Source organism: Poeciliopsis prolifica, unplaced genomic scaffold (assembly GCF_027474105.1).
Source record: "Poeciliopsis prolifica strain line A6 unplaced genomic scaffold, Auburn_PproV2 SCAFFOLD026, whole genome shotgun sequence".
In the NCBI taxonomy this organism is placed as follows: Eukaryota; Metazoa; Chordata; class Actinopteri; order Cyprinodontiformes; family Poeciliidae; genus Poeciliopsis; species Poeciliopsis prolifica.
Window position 1 is genome coordinate 6,866,956 of NW_026562401.1, and position 22,757 is coordinate 6,889,712.

Below are 22,757 nucleotides of genomic sequence, written 5' to 3' on the forward strand. Positions count from 1 at the left end.
ACAAAAATAAAGTAATTAAAACCCCATACAGTCGCCATATGAGAAACCAGTACCAAACATTACATTTTGTTAAGTCCCAGTTATTTGGTTCAATGGAAATGCAGCTTCTTTATATGGGATTGTTTCAAGATATTTCGTTTAATTGCTTTTTTTCATTGGGGTTCCCAGGAAGCAGTGTCCCTCAGAGTGCACCGCCTGTCCCCACCGGAGCAGGAACCCATTTCCGTTTCCCTCCTTCCACACCTTCTGAGGTCCTCTCCCCCAACGAGGATCTGCGCAGCCCCGGGGGGATGTTCAGCACCGTGGCTCGACGGATGGCCCGCGGATCCGTCAGCGACTGCAGCGACGGCACTTCGGTCAACTCAGAGATCGAGGATGGGAACGGTGGTGCAGGAGAGGAGAGGGGTGAGAGGAGTGTGAGCGGAGGAGGAGGGGGCCCCGGCGGCGGTGGAAACTACCGGAGCATCATCCATCCCCGTCTGTCTCATGAGGCTCTTTTCCGAATGTACGGAGGGCCGGGTAACCCTGCAGGCCACCCAGGGCCGCGTGGCCCCGCCGGGCACCGGATCCACCAGGAGCCGCTGTCTCCCTTCCCCGTGTCCCCTCTGCCTGGACCCCCAGGGGCGAGTCTCTTGGCCCCGTCTCTATCCCCAGCACTGTCCATGACCCCAACGTCCCACCTGCCCTACACCCCGTCCCCCACACTGTCACCCATGCTGGGCTCCCACTTCTCCTTCAACCCAGAAGACATGAAGCGCTACCTGCAGGCCCACACCCAGTCTGTTTACAACTATGGCCTCAGCCCCCGGGCGTTCCTCCAGTACCCCAACATCGTGATCCCTCAGCCCCACCGGCCCGCCGCCGACAAGCCCAGCCTGGCCGCTGAGAGGGCAGAGCGAGGCGGGGGAGGGGAGAGGGCCGGAGACCGACACCATCACCCGTCTCTGGCTCACTCCGCCCACCACCACCCACAGCTTCCTCACTCTGCCCACTCACACCCCCATTCCCACCCCATGCATCACCCTCTTCACCTGGGGGAGGAGCCACCTCACATGTCTCCCTTCAAGTTCAAGCTGCAGCCGCCACCTCTGGGGAGGAAGCAGAGGGACGGACAGAGCCAGGGCAAACCGAGGCAAAGCTCCCTGTCCTCTGGCTCCGGATCCGGGTCCATGTCCTCCACCTCTGGACTGGGGTCCTCGCTATCCTTCGGCAGCGACCTGAGCTCGGCAAGCGGGTCGGGGATCATTTCTGCCTCCTCCTCAACGCAGTCCTTGAACAGTGCTGGACTCCCAAAGATAAAGGTGCAAAAACTTTCTCTTTAATCAAAGATTAGCTCTTTGATCATTTTATTGTACCTGGCAAAAGTTTTCACACAGTTTCTCACATTTAAACCACAAACTTCGTCGTGTTCCATTGGATTCTACAAGCATGAGATGGACCAAAAGAAAGTAGTGTGTTATTCAGGATTCATATAGGTGCCAGCCATAGATCCAACCTTAGTTATGGCTCAAATTTTCAAGAGATATGAATACTGTCAAGGTGCAGACTAAAAAGAAAGCAAGATTAGTTGTAAAATAAATAACACTGCTGGATAATAATTCTGTTTCTGTCTTAATTTACGTTGTGATTTGTCGTTCCTCAGGTGGAGCCCATCTCTGATATAGAGTCAGAGGAAGAAGTGGAGGTGACGGACATCAGCGATGAAGACCCAGACGAAAGAGATAACGAGTTTGAGCTCTTCTCCGCTCGACACCCCAGAGTTTCCAACCATCACCACCACAACCACCACCTGTCCAACGGCACGGCGGCCGCCCATCATCCGCCGCAGGACGAAGACCTGGACGAGGACGTCTTCAAAGCCCCCGCTCCTCCTCCTCCCGGTCTGATGCCGTTCTTCACCTCGCAGCATGTCCACCGCGGCCTGACCGCCCTCAAGAGTGAACCGGTGGAGCCGGGCGAGAGCCACTCCGCCCAGTCCCAGGCGTCCTCGACTGGAGCCGCGCAGGGAAAGTGCATCCCTCTGAAGCTGCGGTTCAAGAGGCGCTGGAGCGAGGACCAGCGCATGGAGGCGTCGCAGGAAGAGTCGGACGACAAGAAGGTCCGGCCGGAGGAGGGGAGGAATAAAGGGAGGCAAACTAACGGATGTGTGGAAATGGAGGAGGACGGGGAAGACGGAGACAGTCCCCCTCCGCTAGCTTATGAGGGGTCTTTATCGGTGCCTCTGGCTTCACATCGGAGGGTCAGTGCCGAGCTGCACCGCGCCACGGCCCAGCTGTCCCTGGAGAACAAAGACTGCTGAGGAGCGCGGCCCCAACACTACTGCTTCAGCAGTACAGGAGTTTGTAAATGTAATCCCACTCCCACACTGACAAACTAGACGACCCGAGAGCAGAGCCTTACACACACGCTCATAAAACTGACACAGCCATTGAGTCAGAGCCGCCATCAATCCTGGAGGAATCCGCTCCCACACCGCAAAAACACAACAAGCAGTGACTTTATCTAGTTTCTAGTGAAAATGTATTAGTACACTTGAAATAAGACTTAATTAATATACAAGTAACTGTTCAGCATGATGTAGGAGCTTGTTTAGAGTCCTCACAAATATTTTCAGGTGAACTTAGGTCTAGACTTTGACTAGACCATTTTAATATGTGAATATTTTTTGATCTAAACCAGTGGTGCCCAAACTTTTTGCGGAAACTGCCAAATTTAAACTACTTGAAGCGACACAAAGTTCCCGAAATTAAAAATGCAAAAATGAATTTGTGATTTTACTTTGTTTTTGACATTCCTCCTACTCGACAACATTTTTATGAAATCTGTTAGTGAATAATCAAATTGTACTACTTATTTCTCTTACAACTGGCACTTTTTCATCAACGTTAACCAATTATTGACTTAAAACAAGCTCCTTCGTGTTGCTGAGTTACTTTTGTCTCATTTCAAGTGGACTCAGACATTTGCATTAGAAACTAGACTAAAAATACTTGGTGAGATTCTGGTGTTTTTGCAGTGCACCAGGCCAGTGAAGCTCCCATCTTCTCATCATCAGCAGCCACACAAGTCTTTCCTCAGGAGAAACGACCCCTCACAGCCCTGCAGCTCGACCTACAGGCCGACGGGACTTCTAAGTGCCTGCGTCAAACCCCGAGAGCCCTGGAGAGACATGCTGGGTGGGACAGAGGAGGGCGGCTGGGAGGAAAGCTCACGTGGGACAGGAAGGGAAGTGTGGTGAGTGGGGCTGTTGGGTGTTTGTCTGGCCCTCTCCACTCAGGGAAGCCTTTTGCTGTACCTTTATCGGATCCACACAGACGCGTCAAACGGGACTCGAGGGACTTTATCGAGCCCAAACCAAGCAGAGACGTCAACTTTTCCCCTCAACATTTGACTTTGACACCACCACCCCTCTGATTTTCTCCTGTTCTGTCTTGTTTCACTTCAAGAACACAAAATATAACCAAGTTTTTTTTGTTGCTCTATTTACTGATGATAATATCTTGAAATAAGACAAAACTACCTCAAGAGTAACTTTTCAGCAAGACATAGAAACTGGTTTTGAGTCAAGAATTCATTGCTATTGATGAAACAGTCGTAGATTATTTCACTTTAATCTGCCAGTGGAACTTTTTCATCAATATTAATTTATAATTTACTTTAAACAGGCTGCTATATCTTGCGCAAAAGTCACTTCTGAGTTCGTTTTGTCTTATTCCAAATGTACTAAGATATTTGTGCTAGTACGTGGAGCAAAACTACTTGGTGAGATGTTGTGTTTTTGCAGCGTTCTCTCGTGGACCACGTGTGGAAACATCACGACTCTCTCTTCGCAGAAACAATATAAACCCCAGGCTGGTGTGGGGAAGCGTTAAGAAAAGCGAAGGAAGAGCGTGCGTCTCCACCTGAAGTAGTTTCAGCTGCAGCTCGAGCTCGTCTCACACTCGCAGTGTTAGACTGAACCAGCAAACGACACACAGAAACACATGCGCAGCACTGCCGTCACAGCTCCCTCTCCCTGCAAACACACACTGCCGCTGATCGCCTTCTTTCTAAAGCTTGTTCAAACTGAGCTCTGGAACCACACACAGAATATATCTTCACATATATTCAGACGGAGATGATTGCAGAAGAGTTTAAGAGAAGCACAGCATTTTAATGATGGATTTTTTTTTTTTTATAGTGAGTGGATCATTCTCAGAAGGTGTTGTTGTGGGGGCAGCAGAACAAGGAACGGTGGGGGATTTCTTGTATATTTGTTGCACATGTAAACAAAGAGCTCAGGCCTGTCCACCAGAGGAAGGAAGAGAAAACCAGCAGACTGCTAATGATTCAGACGATTTGCTTGGCTCTGCTGTTCACTTGGTTTTGCAGTAGCGTGCAGCGCTCTGTTTCTTTTTTTTTTTTTTTTTCCCTGTCTGCAGTCTCGCTCTGCTCAGCGGGGTGCTCACTGGTCGGAGTTGTCCTGGCTACAGGCCACCTCTCCGGGCTTCCTCTGCGTGTCAGAGCCGGCTAAGCGAGGCGCTAATCCTGCACAGTTCTCCTACTCCAGTTAGTATTAACGCTTCAAAGTTCAGCACAGTCGAGAGAAAAGGGTTAATTATTTTACCGAGATCCCCCTCTCCCTAAAATCTATGCACTTTTACACACACACACACACACACACAGACACACACACAGACAGATACGAGTGTTTCTGACAGGGTCTAACTTCCTGATGTCACCAGGTTGGTTGCCTCTGTTCCTTGAAAATCTTTTTGTCAGTGAATCAACAAGTTTTGTTGTATTTTATGTGATAAATCACAAGTGACTGCGTCAATGTAAAGCAGAGGAAAAGATGCATTGATTTCATTTTTTCTTTTTTAAATCTGAAAAATGTAAGTCACCTCTCTTTAGTCACCATGTCTTCATCAGTTTTTACATCTACATTTCTGGACTGGTTTTTCTTTGCAAACAAGCTCAAGCTCAGTCGGTCTGAGAATCTCTGTGAACATGAATTTTCAAGCCTTGCCACATATTTCCATTGTGACTCCATCAAAATCAATTCAAGAGCCACAAATGTCCCCTGAGCCACGTTTTGGACCTCTCCTGGTTGATGCAGATGGAGACTTTTTTTCAACTAGGACTAAACTCTGACTCATAAATTAAAATCTTCTCGTCGTCTTTGATGCCACAGAAACTATTCATCTTGTCATAAACCATCGGATCAGAACACATCTATCCATTTACCCAAATCTGTCTGTGATTACATTTTTTTAAAACATGGCTAAATATTTTATTTTTAAATAAAGAGCAGCACAAATCATGTTTTTATTGCAGCAAATAGACTAAAACGTTTGGACACACCTGGTTTCGTGTCAAGTCTTTTGCAGCCTCCATGCTGTAGAGAAGCATTTCCGCATCATGATACTTCCACCACCATGCTTCACCATCATGAAGCTCACCATCTCACATTTCTTTCCAGGAGTCTGCACCTTGCGGCTCCGGAGCCACAACTGGCTCTTTGAACGATCCCGACTGGCGATTAAAAACTTTGACTAAAACTCAAAAATCAGAAAGAAATTACTGACGTTTTGAAAAGATATAACAAATGCATGTTTCAGCTATTTTCAGTGTTCATTTCCATAGCAATGATACTAGAAGTACCAACCATTTTTATTTGATCTATTTTTCTTATTCGGTTGGCAGTATGTGCAAATATCAACATCCTATCAAAAGTCAGATATTTATCAAAAGTCATAAGATCAGGTAACATTTGTGGCTCTAAATCCATTTTATTTAGCTGAACTAAAGCCTTCGTGATTGTCTTTGTTCACTATTGTTCTCTGATGAAAGAACATCTGGATTTCTACTAAATTAAATTACACACAAATAGGCTTTTATTACCAGTTTAATTACAAGCAACTTCTAAAATAAATCCACACCACACTTTTCAGATTTTTAACCTGTTTGTGTTTTCCTTCAAGGAACAGCAGATGATCTGCAGTCTGTCTGTGGTTAAACTGATTAAATTTCTCTCATTAAGACCTCTGGTGGTCTGGATTGAAGCACACACGCACACGCACACACACACACACACACACACACCAGGTCGTACGTCTGTATTTGAACTGACAGCTGCCTTACTTCACCACATCTCAGCGACAGACATGACACCCGTCTGAGCTGCTCTGCGCTCTCCGCCGTCTCGCTGCCGACCGCTCACCAGTTACTCTCGTCCTGTTACAGGCCTCTACTGTCAGACAAACGGCACAAATTTTACATTTCTCCATTAAGAAAAGAAAAAAAGAGTACAAACTTCTTGGTTTATTTTTATGATGTCAGTATGAGTATGGATTCTTGTTGTTTTTATTGAGTAATTTACCTCTCCACCTGGCATTATTTTTATTCCGCGGCTCGGCTACTTGTTGCTTTCTGCGTCGTGAACGTCACTTAATGATTTGACCCCTGAACTTCATTCCCTGTATTGAATCCTTTCCAGCTTTTAGTTCTTTTTTTTTTTCTTCTTCTTCTTCTTTTTAATATGATATAAGTGAAATATGTGACAATAACTTCAGTGCTGACAGAGATGTACCACCTGGGATGGAGCAGGAAGCAAAGCGGGCGAGGATTTTTATTTCAGGGCACAGAGGGAGTTTTTATCTTTTTCTTTTGTCTTTTATTGTCATTTTAATTTTATAATGTTACTTTTATCGGTCACTCTTGTATATTTTTCTTGTGTTGTTTTTTTGGGGGGGGTGGGAGTGGGGAGGTATTTGCTTTTGAAAGAAGAAAAGTTGTGTTTTACAGTGTAAAGATTTCCCTCTTTCTTTCTGTTCTCTCTCCTCTTCTCTCCCCAGAGCTGTTGTCTCACGCGGAGACCGGAGAGTTAATACTATGATGATGTAACATTGAATTTCTGCGCTTCTTTCATTGTTTTTTTTTTGTTTGTTTGTTTGTTTTTTTTCCAAACTTGTAATTAAGATGTAATCAGGGTTAATTAAAACCAGTTAAAACCCCAATATGAATGCCGCTGCTCTTCCTTACTGCATGCATATTCATTCAGGGGATTCATCCAGACTTCAGGGTTTTATTGTGTGTTTACTTGTAAACAAAGAGATTAATTTCAGACTTCCTGTCGTCAGCGTCGAGCCAACGTGCGTTCACGCAAGATTTGGTTGTTTCAAGATTAAATGTAAAATTACTCACAAAATGCTTCTCTACTAAAAGCATTTTTAAGACGGAAGGAAGAAATTTATTCCTGTTTTCTTAATGATCGGTTCCAAGTGTGAGGATTGGTTTTAGTAATTTCCAGAAAAATAAGAAATTGTTGTAGTTCTCCACTTTCTTCCGTGTTACACTTCCTAAATGCCGTATTCTAATTTTTTTCTTTTTTTTTTCTTGTGCAGTTTATCTCTCCCATGCAGTATTTTTCTTCTTCCCTTCCTTTTCTTTCTCATTTTCATCCCTTCTTCCCTTTCCTTTGTCTGTTTTCTGTTCTTTCTTTTTGCCATATGTTCTTCTGTCTTTCCTTTCTTCCTTGTTCACATCATTTCCTTCTTCTCTTCCTTGTGTCCTTTTGTCATTCCTTCCTTTTGTCATTCCTTCCTTGCAGCATTCCTTTCCTTCCTCTTTACTTTTCTTTCTTGATTCCTTTTGCCCCTTGTTTCCTTTCTGCTCGTCTTAAACCATCTGTCCTTCCTTTTTTGCTTTCTTCTTTTCCTTCCTACCTGCTCCTATCTTTTTCTTCCAGCCTCCCTACATCTTCCAACACCGTACAACCAGCTATCAATTCATAAGTAACCTTCACTATACAACATTTTTGACACAAGAAAGTCATTTTCAGAAAGGCTGATCAACAAAATGTTGAGGCTTTTATTTCTGGTTCTTTGTTGTTAGAATATAAAAGAATGGCAGCTTTAAAACCTCAGAATCATCCATTGTCTATATCGGGAGTGTGCAACCTGCAGCTCCGGAGCCACAAATAGTTCTTAAAAAATTTATGAAGAAATGACTCGATTCTTATGAACAGTCTTGCTTAATAATAAATCATCTGTAAAACCTCACAAAATGTGGCACTAAAACATTTAGTTTTTTCTTTACATTTCTCTACACCAATAAAAGCCTGGAGAAACAACTTCTGGACTAAACTAAATGCATTCAAAGAATAAATAATTTTGACAAACTTCATATCTGTGATATTGTTGGAATGTTGATGTGGGAAAAAGCAAACAAGAAAACTTCAGTCAAACAGATTCAGTTTAAGTCCTGAAGGAGAAAATTAGGATTAAGTGCTATTTTCTTTGGGTTTACTCTCTGGCTACTTCTTTCCAACATATTAACACATTTTACCATAACCATTATTTTTAAAAAATGAAAAAAAAAATTAATTTAAATCTGGGTGCAGGCCTGTACAAAAGTCTTCAGTAATCCATAATAATTTACTCCAATTCAGCCAGTTGTTCCCATATTTTTGGTGGTTTCAGAGTAAAATATCCCCTTAGAGTTTGAGGAGATATCGCTCAAGATCATAAAATCCAAGGCTTAGACTTTATGTTTTTGATTTATTATTGCCTCTTGTTTTCTCAGCTACAAGCAAGCAACTTTGTATGAAAAGAAAATCACTAAGTGGAGGATTAAAGAAGATGAAATCGTAAAAGAAAGAATACATAAATAGCAACTAAATGCCATGTCCTTAAGAAACTATCCTGATCCATTCCGCTCTTCCTCTTGACTCTGGAAGCTTCATTTCTAAATGAAAAGTAAAGTTTACTCTCATCTGAAAAGAGGACTTTGTTTTAAATACGTGTGTGTGTGTGTGTGTGTGTGTGTGTGTGTGTGTGTGTGTACTGACTCTCGTTGCAGTCCACGGCTTCTGAAACTCCCCCACACTCCTGAATTGACTCTTTTTTTTTCACAAGTCTCTCAAGACTGTGGTTGTCATTTTGCTTGTGTACTTTTTCCTAACCCACTTTTTCCTTCCACTCAACTTTCCATTACTATGTTTGGATACAGTCCTGTGTGAACAGCCAGCTTTCAGCACAGGGTGTCAACGTCTGTTAGTGCAGAGGCCATGATGGGATCAGAGCTTACAGCGCCTCCATTTAACCAAAATAACTTTTTTAAGTTCCTCTCATTTCATAAGAAACTGAATTTTGGGTTGTCGTATTTCCCCCCCAACATCAAAAATTAAATGACTTAGGACAAAGCTGTGACTTTTAAGTTCAAATCTACTTAAAAAATGTTCGATGCAACACAATGTGATCATCTTTTCCAAGGTTTATGGATTCATTTTATTATGATTGTAAAAATAATCTAATTACTCTTTGACTTTTACTCTAAAGTAAACCTTGGCGCACTCAAATATGATTGCTGTATTAAAACTTGGCAAAATATAAGAAGTATTTTCACATGAAGACTGACCTTCATCCTGTTTTTATTGCTGAGAATACACAACAACAAAAAAAATCAGTTTTCTTCAGTCAAGCTCAGAATAACAAGTCAACCGGATTCCTTTTTGTTAACAAAGTAAAAATAACAATTTGTAGTTTTGGATCTACCTTTTTTTTGTCCAGTAAGAAGCTTTGAGCTGATGATTTTGGTCCACAAGAAAAATAGTTTTGTTCACATCTTTGTCACAAAGATGTGAATATTCCCATCCTTTTTGGGAGCTTTTGGATTCCACATAGAAAGACTGCAGTGCATGAAGCACTAAACTAAAATAGTGTTGAGTAGGTAGGGAAAAAAAGTCAACAGTTTTGATCATTTTAGTTCTTTGAAATTATAGTTTTTGACCCTCGAGTCCTTTTAAACTGGGATTTTTATTTATTTATTTATTTATTTATTTTTTGCACATAAAACATAGTGTTCAGGCTTCTATTTCAGGCCCAAACGTGTGATGATGAATGAGGTAAAGACCTAAAAAGTTCAAATGTCCAAGCTCGACTGAAGGGCATGAAAATTCTACCTCGTATCACTATTATAATCTTGAGGTTATTAAAGGAAATCGGGGCCTTGCATGCCCTGCTGACTCCTGCGCCCTCGCAGGGGGTCACTGCCTGTGTGTGAACACAGCAGCCTTCCAGGTGCGAGACCGCAGGAGCCGCTGAGCTCCGTCACCTGGGCCACATCCCTCTCCCCTCCGCTTCCTCCAAATTACGAAGCGCTTGCTTTCGCGGAAACCAGCGCAGAGGCTTGGCTCTCTGCTCCACAGTGAACCGCAGCCTCTGCACTGAGCACACAGTGCACAGCAAGAAGCCCGTCCTGACGCCCTCCCATACACACACACACACACACACGCACACACACGCGCACACGCACGCACGTGCACGCGTAAAGTGTTGCATCCTCAGAGAGTTACGGTACGGCTCAGCACCGAGGCTTGCGAGTAAGTTCACCACATCCTCCACCGTACCGAGAAGAAGCGCACCGCACCGCCGTGAGGCTCCATCACAGCGACGCTGCTTTGAGCTCAGACAAGTGTAAACGCACATTGATGTGGTTTGTTTGATACTCTGCTTCTTGTGTTTCCGCTTCTTCCTTCCTTTCCCGCCAGTTGTCTCCAACTACTTGAGCCAAACGGCGTTATTGTTTCTGTCTGTCATTTTAGCTCCCAGTGACTTGCGATGAAATGAGTCGGTGTGAAAATGCGCGCGACAAAGTTTTTCATTCACCTCCTAAACTGAGGCTTGTTTTCTCCGAGACAATTTTCGGGCCAATGTCTCCCCCTGTTGTTGGATGGCCGCAATAGCAGCCAGTTTACTGCTCACAACATGAGAATCACCAACATGCCAGGAAACAAGACCATAGACCAGAATATAGCCCTAATATAATGGTGCGAAGAAAATAACATATGAGAAATGAAGAAGAAAAATATGAAATATATATGCTTGTGAATAGTGTTTACATGGTGGATTCATCAAATTGTAACTATTGCTCATTGTTACCAATTCAGTCTTTTATTCAAATGGAATATGTATAGTCAGTCTAATCATAATTATAGCAAAATATTATGAACACAAAATGAAATGGAGTAAAAATAAATTCTCATGAAATAATTTTAAAGAAACTGACTTGAAAACATATGTTGCCTCAGTTAAGAAAAACTTAATTTAAATGATCAGAAACTTGTAAAAACAATAACACTTGTTAAGAAATTGAATTCCATCTCATAAGCAGACTTATCTGCGATATCATTTACTTTTGTTTTTATTTTAGTTGTTACAACAGACCATTTATTATGTGCTTGAATGTACTTACATTTTTAAAGGATATAATAATAATCATAATAGTGTATGCCTGCAGCTCGGCATGCACTAAAAAGTGCACATTTTATATGAAGTATTTAGATATCTTTTTATTTTGTTTGTGGTCATTTTATATTATTATATATTGTTATTTCTCTATATTTTTTTATTTCATGTAATCTGATATTACATGTTATGCTGAAGATCTGTTTTGTATTATTTGTTCAAAATGAGAGAAAAAAAAGAGACAACTTTCACAATTACTTTCTGGATTAGTTTGCATGAAAATAACCATTTTAATTTCTATTCAGTAAATCAGTGCCTTAGATTAAAGAACAGACTAAAATAATCCCAACACATATGCAAAGATTTGTTTTGGTTTGTACTTTCTTCAATTCAAGAAACTTTTTTCAATATAACATGTTTCACAGGGTTTATCACGTTTTGACGTCTTTCCATAGTTTCTTAACTTGATTCAGGTTTGGGCTTTGACTGGGCCATTTCAACATTCCAATTGTTATGCTTTGATTTAAGTCATTCCATTGTAGCTTCATCCATCTTCCCATCAACTCTGACTGGCTTCTCTGTCTCTGTTGCAGAAAAGCAGCCCACAGCATTATGCTGCCACTGCCACATTTCATGATGGCTTTTTCAGTTGCGTTACAACTGACAATTATTTAGGATATATATATATATATATATATATATATATATATATATATATATATATATATATATATATATATATATATATATATATTTATATATATATATATATATATATATATATATATATATATATATATATATATATATAATATATATATATATATATATACACATATATGTATGTATATATAAATATATATATTAATTGAAAATTGTTTCAATAACCGATTCATCAGTTTTAGTTTTGAACCACACATATGTTTTTGCATATATTCTCAAATGACCAGTTTGTGTAAATATGAGCTGGAAAAAGACTGAATACTTTTGCAATTAACAGAGCACAATGTCGCTCATATGCTGCTTTCATAAAAACTAATGTGCGCAATTTTATGCAGCAGCCAAACACATTGAGGTCATTGTTACTGTACTGAATGCATGTGCTGTGCTCTCTGTCTTCTCTTGAGCACAGGGTGAAGTCTGTGTGTGTGACCAGCGACGCCTCGTGAGGGTCCTGCCTGCAGCTCGGCGACATGACGTGGACCCCGAGGAACAGCTGAGCGGTGTACAGTTACCCCGAGCTAGAACGCAGGGAGCACAAGGGCCCACTGTTCTCTTGGATGTCGACCCCCTGCGCCAGCCCTGTGAGGTCATAACATCACCTCAGGCCGCCGTTTATCACGGCGCAGTTTGCCTCGGCGTGGAGAGGCGGCTCAGGTGTCTGAATGAATCCATTCAAGAGTTTCTTCCTGAAACATTTCTTTGTGACAGCGTCCCCAACTGTTCTTTATCTCTGGGTTTGATCCCACCTGGATCTCCTGTAAATCCTCACCCTGGCAGAGTGAGAATGCAGCACTTATCAGATGTTAAGACTGCTCCTGTACGCTACAGAGGAAAACTTGTCCTCTGCTGACACTTGATACACAAAGAGCCCCACCACCCCTTCAATAACTCCCTCCTTTAAAAGCCCACAGCACAAAATGCTTTGCAAAGACTCATGGACGCTTATGTAAGGATTATTACGTAAACTCAACATGTGGAGGCTTAAAAGAAGATGAAATCATACGTCCTTCATTAGAAATAGACGCACATGTAGCCATCAGATTCAGAGTTCATGTTAGCACATAAAAGCCTCTGTTGACATCTAACTGCTTCTGTGAAAGCAAGGCCCCGTTCTGCTGCTGTGCCTTTGCTGAATATCTAAAGTCAAGGCCCCAAACCTCCACCTAAAGGCTCAGCTCCTGCTGGTAACAAGAATTCGTTGCTCCAGGGGTCCTTGAAGACGAGCTTTCAGGTGAAGCAGGGTGCATGACTCTGTGGCGGTGTACAGTAAATCCTCCCCAAGCCCTCACAATCTGAGTTTTATTGTTGGTTTTTATCTTTTTATTTGACTTTCACCCTCCCATGTTTTCTTTTTCCTTTTATGTTTAGATTTTCTTACTATACTTTATGAAAACGGGTGGCGTACATTATTGGGTGAAGGGGTCAGAGGTCATGTTACTCTGAAGCTCTTGATGCTCAGTTCCGATTTTTTCTTGAATGCGATTTTTCTTTTCTTTTGTGTGGTCATTTATTTCACTAGTTGAATTATTGGATGTGCAGTCAGAGCTGGAGTTAGTGGGATTGTGATGTTCTGCGCTTCTTCACAGACATATTTTATGATTTCATAACGATAATTTTCAGCCTTTATTTATTCCCTGATTAACGTCACCTAGCTTGTTCTGGTGCAGAATTAAGGTGCATGTCTCACGTCAATGACAAAAAAGTTTTATAAAATGCGTGATCATTGTATGGCAGGTGCTTTGAAAACTACTATTGCATACAGCTCTGGAAAAGTTAAGAAACCACTTAAAATCATCAGTTTCTCTCATTTTACTTTATATAGGTACATATTTGAGTGAAATGGACATTGTTCTTTTATTCTATGAATTACTGACAACATGTTTCTGAAATGCCAAGTAAAAATGTAGTATTTATTTGCAGAAAATGAGAAATGGTCAAAATAAAGAAAAACATGTAGTTCTTTCAGACCTCAAATAAATAAAAGAAAACAAGTTTATATTCATTCATTTAGCATAGTTTAGGAATAACAATACATGTGATTTAACTAGAGTTCAGAAATCAGTAGGTTTTCAGTCGGTATCAGTGAAGTGGGCTCTTAATTTTTTCCAGAGCTGTATTTGAAAGTGGCACAAATAACATTTTATTTAATTTTTTTATCAGAATTGCAGCCATGCGATTTATATCCGACTTTTTCACTTTGATCTGAACGACACAATACTGATCTCTTCATCTGATGTGTGCTACATGTGCTGCTTCACATGTGAAACTTAATTGGATACCTGATCTATCAAAGGTGTCTGCAGCCTGAATGATCATGTCACATTTTGTCAGACTTTTATGTCATTGATGTGAGACATGAGTCATATTTTTGATTATTATATTATTATAATTCTGATTATGAATTTATGAAAGAAATCTGCACCACTACAGTCGCAGCACTCTTGGCTCTGACTGAACCTCTAAAGAGACTTCTCTACAACTTGCAGTCAAAGCTCCACTAAAGGTCACTGTTATTAATTGTGTTTTATTTGTATTATCTTTTCTGTATTATCCTGTGACAACTTTGTTGTCACAGGAAGGAAGACCTCTTTCAACTTTTCACAGAGCAGATCGATGCTCCTTTGGGGCGTTAAAAATGTTTATCTTCTTCAGAAAATAATAGATTCAGTTAGACGTCAATAAATTCTTGAAGCAAACATCATACTATCTGGAAAAAAAAAATACAAACAGCATGGCCTGTATGAATGTTATCGAAACGTCTGGATTCCTGAATTCAAAATGAGCAAAAATTTCAACTGCATGTGTTGGTTGAAGACTCATGGAAAAACCTTCAGCTTTATTTCCAAGGGTGTCATCAGAGAAAACTCGTGGGCAGGTGTGAGGAGGAGTGAATGCAAACTCAGTGCAAAAGGTCTCAACATTTTGTCACATTTAACCGTGAGCTTGAAGGAACTTTACTCGGATATAACGTGAAGGGGAAGGGAAATGAGGTCATTCACCGTTACAGATTCCCTCAGTGGTTTGATGTCAGTTTGTCCCACTTAAATGCTTCTAATCAAATAAACTTTTATTAAAGAAAAATAGCAACAAAAACTAGTAATTCGATGTATCGCCAACAGTTGCCATCACTTTTTTTTTTTTTTTTGCCTACTCCTATTTCCAGATTTATTATCTGAGCTTATTCCTCATCTGATTTGAGGAATAAACTCTGATTCAGGCTTGGTATGTTGGTCACTGCAGTGGACAGCTATCTAAAAGCCATTTTCTTGTGCTTCTTGTGGATTTTTATGTTATAAATGCACACAGACCATTGAAGTGGGCACTAATGCATCATAAAATACACTATCAACTACGGGCCGTAAGCTGCAAATACAATAAATTATTTTTGTTCAATCCAATAAGGCCGACAGACAAAAAAGCATTCCAACCAACTCTGGTCCTCCTCCTGCTGTAGACAACTCTTGCCAATAAAACAAATATTATGACATCAGATAACCCCTGAAGAACAATACTACCAATGTATTTTTCAAATAACAAAATTTCAATTGGTCCCCTGAAAAAAAATTATTAATAATAGTAAAAAAAAATTTTACAAACATTTTTTCCTACCTTTTTTTATGCCTTAAGGAAATTTAAAAAATCCTGACACAAAGGATCATAATTCATGCATAAAAGGGTTAAGCTTACTTCATATTGTCGTAAAGTTTAAATTTAAGAATCAATAATTCAGTTATGGTAGCACAATTGGAAGCACTTTTGCCTTGCAGCTAGTTGTAAGTATAGAAACTTTAGAGGAAATAAAATAAAGAATGAAAGAAACATGTAAGTAAAACCAATTTACTTTTTTATGCATTTTGAAAAGGAAAGAAAAAGAAAGGAGTGCAATCATGGTGCAAATACATTTAATTGATCTGATGTCTAAATTAGTTGGATGATCTAGAATATGTAAGTTTGTCAAAAAAAAAAAAAAAGCAATATTTTTTGTTTAACCATTATTTTACCTGGAAGTTGCTTGAGATAAAATAATCTATTTTTTAAGACAGACCTGGCCAGGAGTCACACCAGCATACAGGATATTAAATAAAAGGTACAGATGATTAAAACATTACTTCCAAAATAAAAACAGACAAAAATAGATTGTAATATTAAGACTTAATAAAACTAATTAAAATGATTTAAGAATAGCATTTACACTCTTCAGTTAAACAGAAGAGTTTTAAATTAATTTATCTGAATAAACTGTTGGAGTTTTAATAACTTCTGCAAATTATTCCAGCACCAAGGTGCAATGTAAAATAAATCTTCTGAGCAGATTGTGGCCACAGTGAAAAGAAGCAGACGTGATATTGTGTCAACTTCTGACTGGAGACACGAGGCGAAGCAAATACAAAGGCTGCTTACCCAAGACAGCTTCAAAAATGAAAGTGAACCAGTTGTTGTTGCCTCCTTTGTGATGTTATGGCCTAACATTCACAGCATTAACTCCAGAAGGGAGAGTATGTGATGAAATGCAAAGCACTGTGAAATATTGCATGCAGACAACAAAGTGTTGAAGCTGCATTCTTGCAGATACTGTCTCCATAGTACAACACATTTGGGAAAGTTGTTCACACGAGTTTTTTCCTCATCTCCAGCTTCGTGCAGGATTTGTGTCGACACGAGAAGCCAAGTGCAGCTTTGAGCTTTTTCAGCAGATGTTCTACATGAGGTGAAAAAGACCATTTGTGATTTGTCATCAATCCATGTGTCCAAGTATTTGCAAGCTGACACATTCTCAGTGTTTTCCCCATAAGGTCCAAATGCTTTACTGATCTGTGTTTAAAGAAAAAGCTTTTATATGTTTTTTAAGGAGCAAATTCAAATGATGGAGTGAACTGTGGAGCTGGTGGAAACCAGTCTGTAGTTATGCATATGTTATAATGGCTAGTAAAGCAACAATGTGAATGGTTTTTATCAACAATGTACATATTGTACAATGTACAATTTTTTTGTGGTATGTTCCTTCCAATTTTGTACATCAAGAGACTAAATTTGCTTCTGATTAGATGGAGATAGTCTGTGAAAATCAATTTAATATTATATACTTTGATGGAGTCATTATTTGATCTAAATCATTCCTTTGTTGATCTGGTTATTGTAATCAATTCTGATCAGCTTCTTTGTCCCTTTCCCAGTGAAAGAATATACACATATCATGATGCTGCCACCACCATGCTTTAAGGTAATTAATAGTGTGGCCATAAAGTTTGACATCACCTTCTTCTACATTCATACATGGCACCCTTGAAACTGATTTTATTTTGGCTTTCTTCAAAAGTTCTTCAAAAGCAAGAACTTTTTCAGAAAGTGAAAGTGTTGGATATTGTTTAAGAACATAACTGTGATTTAAACTTCACCTCTTTTATATGAGCGTTCAAATAGGTGAACAGATCTGTTATCAGTTGCGATGCATACCCATCACCACTAGATGTCACTCTAAATCCACGTTTAATCAATTTACAGCTCTTCTGTCTCACAGAACACACATATACACGCACACACACACACACACACACACACACACACACACACACACACACACACACACACACACACACACACACACACACACACAAATGTGCACACATGTAGGAAGGCACAGTGGGGAGAGGTTGACATACACTTACAAAACATACAGCACCACTATCCAATCAGGGGCTTCCTTGTGTTTTCAACATTACAGTCCTGCATACCAGCAGGGGGCACTGTTCACCCCAGATTTGATGGTCTGCCTCAGCATGAGTCTGATATTCTACTACACACACTTGCCAGCGGTTATGTAATGTTTGCAATGATGGACCTATCTCCTGCAAGGTAGCGTCATTTTACGTTGTTTATGCAGAAACTGAAGGTCACTAACATATGTTGCATATCCAAGTAATGTCACGTGCAGAATGCCCATCTTGACACTTGTCATCATATAAAACATAAACTCGGGATCATTTTCATTATACCAATTCATATTCACTATCTGCAAGTTGCAAACACACAATGTTAGCGGAGTTTACTATATGCCACGCCCCGTAAGTCCAGCTGGTGGCAACACTCGTGATGACATCATCGCAACGCGCGACCATTGGCCCCGACACGTTTCTCATCCGTCCAATCGCCTGCCGAGGAACTGACGTTAGCCAGGACAGCTCCCGTTCACTTATAATAGAGTGGGCGTGGCTTGGAAACCACCTACGTCAGAGCGAGTTAGATTCTGCGCCGTGATTGGCTGAGAGCAGTGAAAGTGAGCGTCTGTTGCTGAGAGAAAAGGAAGGGGGGATGTAGTTGATGATCGGCTGCATCACACAAAGTGAAAATTATCTCAGAAAATAACTTTTGGACGTAAACTTTAGCTCATTTTTCTTTTTCGTCTGTTTTAATCTGTCTCGCTAAAAGGATAAGAGGGCACGGTTATAAAAACGCGCGTAACAACAGTCAGATGTGACAGTGACTGTATAGGGCTGTTTGGATCCTTCCTGTATCAACTTGCAGCGGTTGTTGCGTTATCACGCTCTACTCTGGGATAGTACTTGTGCTGTCAATTATGGTAAACATACTCCTCATGAAAAGAGGAGGAGACGGAGGGGACATTTGTGCCTTTTTATTGGCTGGCAGTCACATACTCCCTCCTCTCGACCCTCCCTCATGCTGTTCCTATGGTTCCCAAAGCTCTCATTGGATACTGTAAAGTTTGGGACAGGACACCGGTTTCGCTCAGCATCCCCGCCGCCATTGGCTGGACTTCTCTGTCCGTCCGCTAGACTTTGACAGCCCGCTACGCCCTCTGCGCCGCAGCGCCCGCGCTGTTTGGTTACTGTAACTGTCAGCGGACTGTCATTGGTCGGTTCCCCAGCTGTTAGTGGTTCATTCACCATTTTGTGACTGTAGTGGAAAAGGAGAGCGATAGTTTTTTTTGTATCCTTGTTTGAGTTTCTGCGGAGGGGAAAAGACATGTTTTGTGCAGGAAAAGTAAAGTGCGAAGTATTCAAAGCCGACAGCAGAGGGATGTCACTGGGAGTTGTACTCGTCTCCCCATCGGGAAAATAGGACCGTAAATCTTTCTGTGGAATGAGGAAAAACGCTGTTTGAGGTGAGTTGGAACTAAGTTAGCAAGAGGTTAGTCAAGCTACACTGACGTTCATTTTTCATTTTCAGGAGTTAGCACGAGACTAGAACGTAGAAGCGCCAACGGTCGTCGAATGTTCCACAACCGTCCAAAGACACGGAGTGACAAGGCTTCCGAGCCGAGGGGAAAAAAACCCCGAAGACAGGGGAGGGGTGGGAGCGTAACAGCCTAAAAACTTTCTGAAATGTTTCCCCATCCTCCGACAGAAAAATCCCGCATTAATGCAGTTGGCAATAACGTCGCTTGTTAATTGTAGAGTACTTTTTCTTGACCTTAGTTTTGGAGTTTTGCGCGGAGCCGCGGCACGTAGCGTAGTAAAAACAAGCGACCTATTTGCAGCGTTGCTCTCTAAATGTTTACTAACACGAAAAGGGATCGGATTCGGGATATTTTAAAAGAAATCAACAAGGGATGATATAAAATGCATTTGGGGAAAACGTCATTTTGTGGTTATCTTGTACCATCGTCTCGTAGCCCTACTACGACTGCTACAACCACCACTACACTACTAATGCCACGGCTGCTTACTAGAGCGATAACGAAAAGATTTCTGCGTTCACCTAAGTTTTATATACCCTGGGTTCCTTGCGACGTTAAGAAATCTCTACTCGGTTGCGCTTTCGTGCACACTTTTCCGTTACAGTGCGTTTCTTGCATACAAAACAACGCTGCATGACGAGTAATTGGGGTTAAGATAATTAAGCGTTACTTTCCTACCGGTTGGTTTGTGTGTGTGTGTGTTTTTTTTTCACCATCCTGCACAGCAAAGCGCCTGACCGCCTCAAGTCATAATATACTCCTTTGACATTGTAGAGCGCCTCTCGTAGTACTCACAGAGAAGCCGGGGATGCTTTCAGTGTTTTCTCGGCTTTTCCCTCCTCTCGTCGTCACTCTACTTTCCAGCTCTGCTATCTTGCAATCATATTCGAGGCATCCCATGACATCTGCACATTTCTAGCAGTTTTGCAACATTTAACTCTAGTTATTTGATGCTTGTTTAGGACATTTCGACTTAATCTGTCCTGCATGTTCCCACTGTGGCATGCATTCCCCATTATCCTCATTAATGCTCCTGTGTGGTCCTGATGTTGTTGAGCAGCTGGGCATTGATGTGACATTGGCATTTCTGCCATTTGGTCCCAAACTGGAAGAGTCACCTCTGATCTATGCTACAAAAACCCATGATCAATCCTGGCCACAATGTGTACAAATGTCAGACCTTCTTAGTGCTTATATTTTATTAAAGATGCACCGGTCAATAGGCCAGAGATCGGAATCGTCCAATTTTCCCTGATCGGAATACTGAAATATGTAATTATTTTTCCTGTTCATAAATGAACTCCCTTTATTTTCAATGTATAGCTGCATCAATTACTTTGATGCACTTAGTTTTAGACATCTGCTTTTTTTTTTTTTTGCAAAGATAGAATGTTTTTTTCATTACCTCATTTGTTCAAAACCACCACATTTCTTTATCTTTTGTGTTTTATAGACCTTACAAGGCAAGGGGGGGGGAACTACTGTTGAACCTGATAGAAAAAGAGACATCGGTATCTGCAGGGAAAAGCCCGATCTGTGCATCTCTTTGTTTTATTCATAATAATGTTATTTAATATCTGCTCCGATCAAATAAACAATTACCAGTATTTCTAGTACGGCACGATATTCTCATTCTGTAACAAGCGGCCCTTTTCACTTGCATTCATGCATGCAGACACAAACACACACAGCTCACCCTAAAATACCAGAACCCCATATTCTTCTATTCAAATCATCTTGTCTGTTCAATCACCTCCCTCTCACGCACCTCAAGCATCTAAACAAAATTGTGAGTGTTTGTCGAAGAGAGCGTGTTGTCTGCTTTTTTTCCCGTTTTACGTGTGAGTGTGTGTTCCCCGGTGACCCAGTTAAGGGCAAAGCCGCCCTGCTATACCGAAGAGTACGAGGACCACGACAGGCTTCACCACCACGGTCGTCCTTCTTTCCTCCTCTTTACGTTCTGCCTCCTCCGTCACTGCAGCCCTGCGCCCAGACAGACACCCATAAAATGTTTCAGGAGGGAAGGATGAGCTGCATAATGCCTCCATACATACATTCTCTTTGACATGAGCTGCCAATGCAGCATTGCGCGAGGCAGACACGGTCCAAAAACGGCTGATACCTTTTGTACAACAAGCCGTTTGATTGCCCCCCGCCCCCTTCACCTTCTTTCATTTCATACACACAACCTGTGCCATCATACAGCGGGACACATGCTGCCTCCTCTTTGACAAACTTAATAAACTGTCATTTGTTTATTAGAGTCTCATAGTTAAGTAATAAATACTCCACAACTTAATTTTCTCGTGGCAACACAGAGATGTTTATAAATGACCGAGCGGAGTGAGTGTACGTGCCTGGTGCTTTACATGCACCTGCATCCGAACTGAAAAACTCGGTGAAATTCTATATTTTAAACTCATCAGAAAACTTGTGTGTACTAATTGCAGATATGAAAAATTTATACAGTGAAATTGGAGTTATGTATAGGAGATTGTTTACATGGTAAAGTAAGTGTGTGATAATATACAAGTCCAAGGGAGAGTTTAACAGTATGCATGACTGTGCTGTAAATTCCAGAGAGGGCATTTAGCGTGTGTGTAAAGTTTGGTTTTGCTGCCGACCAGGGCTACATTACAAGGAGAGTCGCTTTATCCTCTGTTTTTATTGGGTGAAACAGACGATTTTTGTCATTTAAAGGGGGAGTCCAGTTTATTGCCATGGAGACTGCGATTATCTATCGATGTAAGATTTACAGTTTGCTTTAGTCCAGAGCATCAGCAAGTTTACTGGTGGCTGCCTCTAATTTTGGCTGGACAGTGTCAGGACTTGTCCAGATCACCTCTAAATTCCTTTTTCTCCTTCATCCAAATTCAACCCTGAGGAGAACAAAATTGTATTTTCAGCATTTTACTTTTTCTTCCAAAATTTTGACTGATACTTTATGCACTTCAGCAGCTCCCACCACAGAGAAATTCTGATTCAGACTTGCTTTTGTTTATATCATAACATTTTATTCAAATGTTAGTGGTCATCATGGATTGGTGATTGTTGATTTTTAAGTTAAGGATTAGGTCACATGCAGTATTTCAATTCTCTGCTTTTCATAAGCATGGAAATAACAGATACCACATGCAATCAGTGTAGTTTTTCTTGACATTGTAGTTGGGGGAAGCAAAAACACATTCAACTTCCTATATCAAAAATAATAAAATAGCAAAAGGGTAAATCACAATCAAACTGATATATATTTTCCTTTGGTTGTAACTACTCTGGAAATGAAATGAGAACACACACACATGCCTCCCACTGGCTTATCAGCCAAAGTCTCGAGCGTTTTGGGATGGCCATGAGCATGACCAAACACATTTTTCTGTGCTAAGATCAGATCCTCGCCAGTCATTTAGCCAAACAGTCAGACATCTGGCTCTGACTCCTTCCTCTTTTCCCATTTTTCAAAAGTTCCTTTACAGACCCAGCATTCCCAGTCCAGGCCTCGTCATCTCCTCTAATGAAGGGGTACTTGGTCTGGTACTGGTGGGAGGTACATTCCTTCAGTCAAAATGTTCTCTTTTTTTTTTCTTTTTCATTATTTTCAGAGATTGACAATT

General features: G+C 41.0%; 2 protein-coding genes across 5 annotated transcripts in view; both read left to right on the plus strand.

The window, feature by feature from the left end:
• The window catches only part of erfl3 (Ets2 repressor factor like 3), a 61,595-nt gene extending 54,597 nt beyond the window's left edge, over window positions 1–6,998 (plus strand). The window contains 4 exon segments of the mRNA XM_055048149.1: window positions 169–873; window positions 975–1,042; window positions 1,044–1,301; window positions 1,643–6,998. Coding sequence (XP_054904124.1) covers window positions 169–873; window positions 975–1,042; window positions 1,044–1,301; window positions 1,643–2,299 — 1,688 coding nt within the window. The 3' untranslated portion in view covers window positions 2,300–6,998.
• An 11,840-nt stretch (window positions 6,999–18,838) lies between these two features.
• The window catches only part of cicb (capicua transcriptional repressor b), a 44,616-nt gene continuing 40,697 nt past the window's right edge, over window positions 18,839–22,757 (plus strand). For all 4 annotated transcript variants that reach the window (XM_055048128.1, XM_055048129.1, XM_055048130.1 and 1 more), the window contains exon 1: window positions 18,839–19,071. The gene's annotated coding sequence lies outside the window, so the exon portion shown is untranslated. The remainder of the gene's footprint in view (window positions 19,072–22,757) is intronic.